Source organism: Apostichopus japonicus, chromosome 4 (assembly GCF_037975245.1).
Source record: "Apostichopus japonicus isolate 1M-3 chromosome 4, ASM3797524v1, whole genome shotgun sequence".
NCBI lineage: Eukaryota > Metazoa > Echinodermata > Holothuroidea > Aspidochirotida > Stichopodidae > Apostichopus > Apostichopus japonicus.
Window position 1 is genome coordinate 14,251,264 of NC_092564.1, and position 11,509 is coordinate 14,262,772.

The following is an 11,509-nucleotide window of genomic DNA, read 5'->3' on the forward strand; positions in this document are numbered from 1 at the left end:
CTTTTTTTTTTTCTAATTCCCAAAATAAATGAGAAAGCCGAAAGCTATTCATATTCGACGTTTGTGAGGCCCCAAAGTCCCAGCAGATGTTATACTTAATCACAGTGGAGCTAAACTACTAACATATCCAGGATGCTATATGTATTAGCAGTGGGATGCAGGGCTTAATATATAAAAAAAAAAAAAAAAAAACAATGGTTTAGAAATACAGACATCTTGTCGCATTTTCTACATGAATATTATGCGCACTGAATCATAAACTCTTCTGCTAAGTGTGACTCTTTGTTCGTATTTGTGACAATTGCATATTGTATTGTTTTATCCGTTAATTAGGTACAAATTTATGCACATATTCCTACCTGATGGTGTTCAGTAACTTTTGTCACCCAGGGGAGTGCATTCTTCTTGATTTGCACTACTTGAAACAATTCGAATGAAATTTTACAGGGAAAAACATGTTTTTCCGTTTTTCGTACGATAATATTCAAGTATGATCAAGTATGAAACAACTATTCAAGGACAGCTGTGCTCACTCTGCAGTATACCTATATGTATTAGTGAATTTGAAGGTATTCTATAGAATTTATTGAACACTGTCAAATTCCCTGAGTTAGACGAGAATTATAGAATATCAACAATGTGAAACAAGGCAGAGTCCATGCACGTCTTTGGATCTAAACAGTTTAGAATTGAGTCATTGAGGTAAACTTCCTCTAATGGACATGGTTGGGGTGTTACTTACTTCAGCTGTGTATTTTACATGATCGGTTATTAACACACCATTAAGATATGGAACACGCAAAAAGTACATTCAACAGGTTGACACCTGATACCGTCTATATAAGTCCTATGCAATAAAGTTCAGAAATATACCAGGCAAGTATGATAATACATATTATTTGTAAAGTACAGCAATAGTCTGCTAGGAAAAGTAATGACTGACCAGAACCCACTCTTCTTTCGGTTAAGATAATTGTATAAGACAAACAGGTGGAACCATGTGATTGAAATATAATATATATTAATGTACTATATTATTAGTGTTCCATTAAAATGTCTCCGACCCACTTATTATATAACTTACATGACTATGAGATCAGGAGGAAGACATTAGTTTTAACTTGAGTGTTCCATCAGTTTAGATATTGATTCGTTGTGATGTTGCCACCAGGCTGGTCCGAGGCACCGACAAGGCAGCTGTTTTCACCTCTATGGAGACCTTGGATCACAAATCAATGTTCTATCTTGAATAATGCATGCCCCAAGCTTTATTTTGTCTATACAGATTTTCAACTTACATTTTAGAAAAACACAAGAACATTAGTTCATTATTACATTTTACCAGGTCATATATGCTTTCTAGACTTGGTCAGGTTTTCAATTACTCTTGCAGTTCCGTAGTATAATACTCCATTGTGCAACAAGCAAAACAATGACCCTTCGTCTCGTTTCCTGAAATCTTGTTTTCTAAATGGGAGGCAGTCGATAGCAAATGAAAACATTGTTTGCTTGCCGTGAGTCGGCTTTAATATAGCTGTCACAACAATTCACATTCTCGACAATCTAAAGTCATGGAACTGGAAGATCCGCGCGACGACGACGACGTTTTTATTATTATTTTGATCTCTGCAACTTCCCTGAAGAGTATTTTCAAACATCTACCAAATCTGAATACAAATTTTTGGTATTTATTTCGACCGTCCTTGTTTTTTTTAGATGTTGAGTACGCGATTTAGGGTACATGGGCGAAAGTATACGATGAAGGCTGCACTATGTATGATTAAGCATGCGATCAGCTAAACGATGAGGTAAACGTTATACTCCTGTAAGCTATATAGATAAATACACGTACAACAACAAAACTAGCAGATGATAAGAATAGCATGTTAGTGAAATCGTTCAATTCTATCACTTCATTCCTTTTCCATTTGACAATTAACTATTGTTTCCATTACAATTTTTGCAATCGGTCGGCGTCTTTTTTGTTCTATTTTCTGGTCGCAATATCCTGTATCAGCTCTAACATAGCTACCTAATCAACGATCATTTACAGTATGTCGCTCAGTGATTAAATGCCAAGGCGTGTAATGTGTTCTTGAGCTAAAAATAATGACAATGTATCCTAACCTTTATTGCGCATGGATAAGTACACTCTTATATAATAATGGGTTTGCTTTCATTGCAGACATATAACCTGCAGAAACAGAAGCAAAATTTCACATGCACTTTGGGAAGCAAGTATGTTGTAAAAACTTAGTACATCGACTTATTCCCAAAAAGGAACGTTTAGGATCCACTTCCAATCACAAGTTGACAAAGTAATCCCTTTCACAAATCCTTGCTTAAATAGACCCACTTGAATCCATATTACTATGCACTTGGATATATATATATATATATATATATAAATATATATATATATATATATATATATATATATATATATATATATATATATATATATATATATATATATATATATATTTATAAATATATATATATTTATATATATATATATATATATATATATATATATATATATATATATATGAAAATCGTAATGAGTTGGAAAATCAAGAACAGTGAAAAAACTTTCAGCCTCCACCGGGATTCGAACCACGGGCCTCCCGCTCTGTACGCGGACACCCTAACCACTAGGCTATGGACGCTGATTGTATGTCCAGAGGTTCGAAACCGGTAAGGAAGATCGTAATTCCACTGTAGGCGTTTGTCACCTGTATCGAACAATACTAGTTCTGTTTTTGGAGACATATTTTGCCTTACTCTAGAGATCAAACATGATGCTAACCAACTCGAAAATCATTTGTGATTCCTAAAGCCGGATCTCGAAAGAGATACTTTGAACAGACTTTATATATATATATATATATATATATATATATATATATATATATATATAGTTTTGTATTGAGAGTTATGAGTGGATACGAAACCTTCAGACGAATAATATTTGCATTTTTAATAACCAAACAATATTACCAGAAATACCCTTTTGAGTTTAGTCAGATGAGCTTAATGCAGCCCACGTATCCCCCATAGCGGATACGATTGATCATAAATTGCAACAATTGTACATCACTACATAAATGAAACGCCACTTTTCAACTAATCCTACTGGGAGATGATGATGAAGTAGGTTAAATGTCCTGATAACAAGGAAAGGATTTTCGTTATCGTCAGGTATTGTTCTATGTTCTGAACCAAGACGGCAATGGAAAAACACGATTAGATATATTGACGTCTACACCACACATTTATAAATGTATATATACAAGTATACACTTTGTCATTGCTTGTTCACATCACTTATTGATATTCAATTCAACGGAGGTTATTAAATTGTTGTCTCTCCTTGTCCGTAAAGAAATCGAATACGGGTACACGTCGGTGCTTTGTTTCGTGTTATGTCGTCTGTAACAAGAACATTTCCAAATTCAATAAACCTGTTCGCCGATTTGTTGTATTAGATCAAATCAGGACGACTTCAACATATTCGTATAATATATGATTGCGTTATTAAAATGTCGTTCAGTCACCGTTTTGATTGGACTTTTTTTGGGGGCAATCTTCGTTGTATTCTGGTATAATCATATTATCTTTACGTCCATTTAAGTTCCTTCATTTATGACAAAACGCATCTCTCATATATATATATATATATATATATATATATATATATATATATATATATACACACACATACACACGTCCGTACTATCAATGGGATTTTATAGCTGCGGGCAAAGACATTCGTCGTATACAGACATGTCAAATCTGAAATTACTATCATCAATTTTGACTGTCTCAAAATATTAATCCAGTTCTTTTGCAGTAGAGAATCTGGCAAAAATCAACCAAGGGGATTTGATATTTGCATCTTGTAAAATGTATGGAAAGCAGACGTAAGAAGTGAACATTTTCATTACGTTTATGTTCGAGGCAATTATTTACTGTAATTGGTGTATATATATATATATATATATATATATATATATATATATATATATATATATATATATATATATATATATTACGATTTTCATATATATATATATACATACGGAAGCAATACACAATTTGGTGTCTGGAAAGTAATGGCTAAATCGAACCAAGAAAGTGCATGAAGCTTAGAATCCCCAATCACATGCCTTTTAAGTAGTCATTGCAGGATCAAGTGACTATGGATGACTATCTGGTGATTTCGATGTTGCTTCTTCTTATTCTCTTTTCTTTTGTCATGTGTTTCTGGTTTTGGCCACAATGTTTAGATGCAAACAACTATCTGTTAACAGTGGTGTTAAGAGCGTCGATGGACATACTATGAAACAGTGTGAAATTACCATGTATCACTTACTTTGGTTAGCAACATGTGTCCGTCCACCTGGTAAAACGTAATTGCAGAAAGTTGTTAACGTTACTTCTACATTATTAGGGACAAGATTGAGTTAATTCCTATGAAAGAATTACTCAAATCTCTCAGTATATAGGGATGCTTAAGTGTTGCAATAATTAAAATTATAATAATACATGAAATGATATTGATTTTGACATCGGTATCATTTTCCTGTCACTATTAGCACATTTAGTATTGGTATAACTGTAACTATTAGCATTAAGTATCAGTGTTAGCATTACAATAATAATAATAATTGTATTGGTACAGGTATCAGTATAGGATCATTATCCGTTTTACTGTTGTTCAGTTGTTCTATGTACCGGTATGTATTAGTGTAAATATCTAAATTTCCAGCTGTATCAATATCCTGTATACCATATAAACTAGAAATATTGGAATCAGTGTACGAATTAGTGTAAGCATTGACGAAACCGTTACTGGTAGAAGAGGTGTTAGCAGTATAAAGACTATGGGCTTCATGAACTTTACCAACTGAAAACTACACATCATACAGACTTTTACCCACACAACTGAGCTGGGCACATTATCGCACTCTATGGTTAATTCATTTATGAGGGTTAGAACGTGGAATCAGCGTTCGAATCTTCTTGCTTGGCGAAAGATTCATGCCGGCATCTTGTTACGTAGTATTCCTCCAAACGGAACTTGAACATTGAGGTTCAGTGAGCAAGTGTTGTAATTTGAGTGAACCTGTCAGGCAATTATATGTATCGATATATCCATCCATCCATCCATCCATCCATCCATCCATCCATCCATCCATCCATCCATCCATCCATCCATCCATCCATCCATCCATCCATCCATCCATCCATCCATCCATCCATCCATCCATCCATCCATCCATCCATCCATCCATCCATCCATCCATCCATCCATCCATCCATCCATCCATCCATCCATCCATCCATCCATCCATCCATCCATCCATCCATCCATCCATCCATCCATCCATCCATCCATCCATCCATCCATCCATCCATCCATCCATCCATCCATCCATCCATCCATCCATCCATCCATCCATCCATCCATCCATCCATCCATCCATCCATCCATCCATCCATCCATCCATCCATCCATCCATCCATCCATCCATCCATCCATCCATCCATCCATCCATCCATCCATCCATCCATCCATCCATCCATCCATCCATCCATCCATCCATCCATCCATCCATCCATCCATCCATCCATCCATCCATCCATCCATCCATCCATCCATCCATCCATCCATCCATCCATCCATCCATCCATCCATCCATCCATCCATCCATCCATCCATCCATCCATCCATCCATCCATCCATCCATCCATCCATCCATCCATCCATCCATCCATCCATCCATCCATCCATCCATCCATCCATCCATCCATCCATCCATCCATCCATCCATCCATCCATCCATCCATCCATCCATCCATCCATCCATCCATCCATCCATCCATCCATCCATCCATCCATCCATCCATCCATCCATCCATCCATCCATCCATCCATCCATCCATCCATCCATCCATCCATCCATCCATCCATCCATCCATCCATCCATCCATCCATCCATCCATCCATCCATCCATCCATCCATCCATCCATCCATCCATCCATCCATCCATCCATCCATCCATCCATCCATCCATCTATCCATCTATCTATGAAATGTGATTTCAGTAAGTGATATCTCACAGGAACTTGCAATCATATTTACCCAAAGCTAAATTAATTAATTATGCCTTGGTATCAAGTAGTTTTAACAGGGAGACCGTTCGGAAAAGTACTTTGGTATTTTTCGAATTGCCAAGCATTGTCCAACCAGTTTCCAATTCGTGACATATAAAGCAATTATCGAATCTTGTTCATTATCCTAGGATCCCGAAAAGTGCAAGGTCTGTACTTGGATGCAAATGTAACCGAATCATTTCGCAGGTTACAATTATGCACAGTAGTTTTGAGAAAAATATATAGTACACATATAGTCGGCTGATGAACACGGATATAAGTTGCCAATCAGAGCAATGATTAGGTTTGTATTACCAAATTGAGAACATCCTTCAATAGACTCAGAATGTAAAAGATATCTTCAGCTGGATATTGTTTCATATCCATGCAAGCCGTTGTACTATACGGTAGTTCGACGTTAACCCGTCTAGGCTAAGTGTTTCATCAAGTCAATGGAAGCCCGTATCACAAGTATACTTGGAAGAAGTTGTGAGCATTTGAAACTAGTGTCCATTACTGTAACAATGATCTTAGGTTTAGTTTTTATACGCAATTCCTAGGAGACAACCCACGATCAGTTATTACATTTCTATTTGCGTTGCATGTTAACGACGCCAAACGAGGAGCATTCATGAACACTTCGTGGTTCCCTAAAGTATTGCACTTCAAGAAACTACAGTGGTCTGGTGTGGCTCTCTGACATCATCCACATGAGACGAAATGCCATGCCAATTACACAATATGAAGTTGAAACTTTGGTCGAACTAGTAACTAACTATTGATAAATTGTGTATCATATATAAACGTGCCATTAAATCCAAGTTGACAATATTGCCACCGCACTACAATCAAGCGATCGCCCTAAAACTGGTATATTATACCCTGCAGTGCGTCACCTACAAATATATGTGGTTCAGACGAGAGCGAGAAGCTGCTGTGAATTACTCTTTGTCGCCATCTATATGTAACTGCTTAGTTGAGCTCTTCAGCTTTTCAGATCCGATAGGTCATTTTACTACAGGGTAAACTATCCACTGCACATAATATCACACGTGCTTAATTGAGCACTACTGGGAACGTGAAGATTCTTCATTTTGTTTTTGGTATTTGAAGGGTTCAGTAAGTTATGAAATTCTTAATTAACACTTATATGCATTGCATAAAATTAATAGCATCGATTTGACAATTTTCTCTCTCTAATTGCACTGCTCATTATCTAATGTACCGAAGCTTGCATATCAATGCTTTGGTGGCATAAGGTAACGGCTGTATGCGTGCATATGATGAGGACGGAAATCACGTATTTTGAAGAAAAGCCTGCAAGTTTCAGATATATTTTAGTTTATTGTACTAGAAAGGAAGCATGCTTTAGGCAATGAGGTTCACTAAAATCAGACTCCAACCCCACTACCCCCCTAAACCTCCCCACCCCGCTAAGTTCAATTTAAATTTGATATGCATGTAATACAAAAGCAACAGTATTATAGACACTGGCGAGTCACTCCATTAGTGCGCCAGTCCTTAGAAAGTAATAAATTTAATTGTTTTACAGAGTGCCTCGCTGCTTGAAAATCTGTTGAATGCTTTAGCTACAGATGAAAGATTATACTTATGGAGTGGCTGATTATTGATGAAATGCGCATTGAATCACAGCTTCGGCGAATGACTGCGTTATCAATGACAACTTGTTAGAGCGAGTGTTTTGAAAGTGGACATAGCATATACTGGAACGGAAAGCATTGTTCAACACGAGGCGACATATATTCAGCTTTCTGCGCTTTGTACTAGAACCAGACAACATGATACTATTGTAATAGGCAGTCGTAGTATCCTTCCTAAGATATAGGCAGCTGGCTCACACATATGAACAGAACTGAACTAGTATGGTAATACAATGAGTGATAGGTATATAAGTAGATGTAGTTTTCATGAACCGTCATAATATGGGCTGAAACGTTCCTGTTGACTATCATTGAATGTAAACTTGTTTTCTTTATTCTTTCAATATATTTATACGGTACCACTTTTATTCTGCATATTAAAAACGAATTTGTAATAACACTTTAGACCATTTCAACGTAACATCCACACTTAAATACATGACATGACAGTTTTTAGTAAACGAAAAGTTTCAAATCGTGAGAAATGCGAAATAATGACTTCAGTTGCAGGCGGGTGAACACCAACCCCCCCCCTATATGTTAGATACCTAATTTACAGTTTCTAGGGGGCCGACACCCCCCCCCCCCCCGTTACTTGGGAGTAGGCGCCAGATCCCCACCCCGCTCTCTCTCGCATAAAATCCCGGAATAATCCCCTGCTTAACATATTTTTTTTTAATTATCATTTTTAGTTGTACTCCTTCCCAGTTCCTCAACAATAGAAAGCAAATAACCCGTTAAAATGTCCATTGATCTCAAACCAAGCGCCACATTATGCTTGAATGGGAATTGTTTGTAACTCCTCCACATGTCCACTTCTCACACATTACTTTTCCAATCTAAGCGAGAATTCTACCACTTCGAGAACGTCATAAGTTTGCATTAATTTTTTGCTTTATGTAGTTATATTTGTACACAAGACAATATATTATATGTTCACTTAACATCAGCAGGTGTTATTATGAATATATAAGCGGCCTAGATTGATATAGTTGAGCCTTCTGGCCACGTCATATAAACTAAGTAATACGCTAATTCATCAATGACATAAGCAATTTATTGTACTTTTTTATATGAACAATATCAGTGACATTTGTCGTCAATGATAACGCATAAAAGACAAAAATCTCAGTATTTTGCAATGAAAGTTTTTTCTTATATTTTATAGCTGATTGATATACCAAACATACGAGTCTTACTTTTTTCGCGCGTGTAAGCGCAATCACGCCACTGGCTCGACTGTCTAGGGGTACACATTTTAAACTGGTTTCATTTATTAATAGACTATATAGTTGTACTTGTTGAAGGTTAGCTATTGGACCTGCAGGGTGAGGTCAAGAGTTAAGTATGTTACTGACAGTGTCTATGCGCACAACACAACCCCCCCCCCCTCCACCCACCCTATGTAAATCCCATGTATTACAACCATAGAAAAATATGCAGTTATTTGCACATCATGTGCTTCGCGGTAGAAAAGACCTCAAAAGTGAATCCATAACGTCCTATAAACGCAGATCGGTTGTTCTAACAAGTGAAATACGAAACATGCTCTTCGACCGAAATGTTGTTCTACTCTTGTCCCCTTCATAAAATGAATACTCCTCTGAACAGCTATGGGGATATAAAAAAATTACTCCATAACGTACTATGCACGTAGATTATGTTGGTTCTTGCAATCGTTGTTACACATGCGGCAGCATATACTGCAGTCAAGCATTTACGGATGTGTAACTTCCCCCTTCTAAGAGACATCGCGAGACTAAACAACTACAACTATAGAACTACAGTGGAGTGCATAATGGTTGATAGCTATGTGCGTGTATAACTTTATGGTGAGCTATACTTGACACATTGCATTTTCTTTTCCTGATTTGTCAGACATGAACCAAACGTCTACCTACAATGGTATCGTTGACATAGCCTATATACAGACAAATATGTATCGTACAAAGGACATGTCTGGCACTTTGACTTGTGGTAAGCCTATGTCTCAGCTCCTCGGAATTATGATTTCCAGATGATAAAAATGTAAGTTCATTTTTATTTTATTTTTGGTCGGAGGGGAGGGGGGAGTGTAGAAACCCATTATATCTTAAATGGGAATCACTTTTTGCCCGTTTGGACTCTACTATAATGAGTCCCGCGTTAACTCACTGTAAGTACGCAAACGGTTCAGAATATCACTGAAGTTTAAGAAACTTGCAATATCCTCACAACATATGCCTTTAACATTCCTTTCTTATGGTTTTCAATGCACTGAAAGTAACGAAATAGATTATAAATTTTCGTTCTTAATATTTATAACTTACCTCTGGCTTGTGGTTTCACAAAATCGTTAAGAACCTTATTCATTTCTTGTTCGAAGCCTTGTGAAAACGCGTTGAACCCATAAGCGATGAAAGCTACTTCTAAAGGATCCGGTTCTTTTGCCCTTGTTTGTAAGGCCAAAACAAAACTTTCGCATTGAATCTTGTAGTTATTATGTTCTGTATCTTCAGAATGGAAAAGGACTGCTACATGGAACCATTCAAACTCCCGAAGTATCTCCGCAATCAAAAGGCCATGTTTGAAGTAGTCCCCTTGAAGCTGAGTTAGAACATTGGGGTACTCTCTAAATTTATAACTTAAGGCTCCCGCAGTTAACATTGGCACATTCCAATGGGATGTAAACCTCACAACAGGCCCGGCTGCAAATACACACCCAGGACCAATGAAGCAGCTTACTGATTCCTCATAAAACTGGGTGGCCACCTGTAGCTCGGCTTTCTCAAGGCTACATTCTGTATCATTTGTTAATAATGTAATATTAACTTCAGGTAAAATGTCTTCTCTAACCGTTTCAAGAGCTATATCAACTGCAGGTTTTACCATTTGCATAAAGAAAGGATACTTTGGGTCGGACGTGTACGTATTAGGGGGAGGGAAAGGGTACACTGGTAAAGGTGTCATAGGTAGCAAAAGGCTTATTGTGACATGCTTTGAAAAATCTTGTTGCTCTTGTACGGGACATCGAGCGGCAGCTTGCGTCCAAGTCCATGTAGACATGAACGCAAGGAATGTACAAATGCCTGAAGAAATGGTAAAAGGCTTAGTTGTGATGACCTGCATCATTTCCAAGATGTCGATTCGTTTTAACTAAAAGAAAGCAAAAGTCAATGTTGCACATACGAACCTTATTATCTTAACCAACTAACAGTGAATGCACTCATCCATACAGTATAGGCAACGAAAACAGCCATATATGAAACAATCGGTGACTTTCTAATCTCACATATTGCCAAAGGCAGTTACTTCATATCCACTTTATCACACTCGAAATAAGGCAAGTCTTCTCAACTAGGCCTACATAATGTCACTTTACTATAGTATACTTGTTGTGGTCCGATCAAAGTCCCAACGTCAACCACGATCCCAACAAAAGTTACAAGTTCAACTTCCAAACTGAAGACAACATTGAACCAGGTAAAGACGCACAAGGTATACTAGTTTCCAATTGCTTGCTGCTGTTTTATCCCTTTACAAAAGCACTCCTTTTTGAACAGAGGTATATTATTTCATGAGTGTATCACCCTTCCTGTAAAGAAATATGACTGAATATGAGTAAACGTGTTGAACGTTCACTGACTACTTTCCAACGCTGTCTCCCTGCTACGTTTACGAGAGACTGACACATGTACTACGAGTGTAC

General features: G+C 37.2%; 1 protein-coding gene across 4 annotated transcripts in view; it reads right to left on the reverse strand.

The window, feature by feature from the left end:
• Positions 1-11,509, reverse strand: part of LOC139966525 (atrial natriuretic peptide receptor 1-like) — a 308,214-nt gene that overhangs the window by 210,976 nt on the left and 85,729 nt on the right. For 2 of the 4 annotated variants that reach the window (XM_071969642.1, XM_071969641.1), the window contains exon 1: positions 10,131-11,480. The exons of the other annotated variants lie outside the window; for them this stretch is intronic. In XM_071969642.1, coding sequence (XP_071825743.1) covers positions 10,131-10,932 — 802 coding nt within the window. In that variant the 5' untranslated portion in view covers positions 10,933-11,480. Of the gene's footprint in view, positions 1-10,130; positions 11,481-11,509 lie in introns of those variants that run through there. 4 annotated transcript variants of the gene reach the window in all.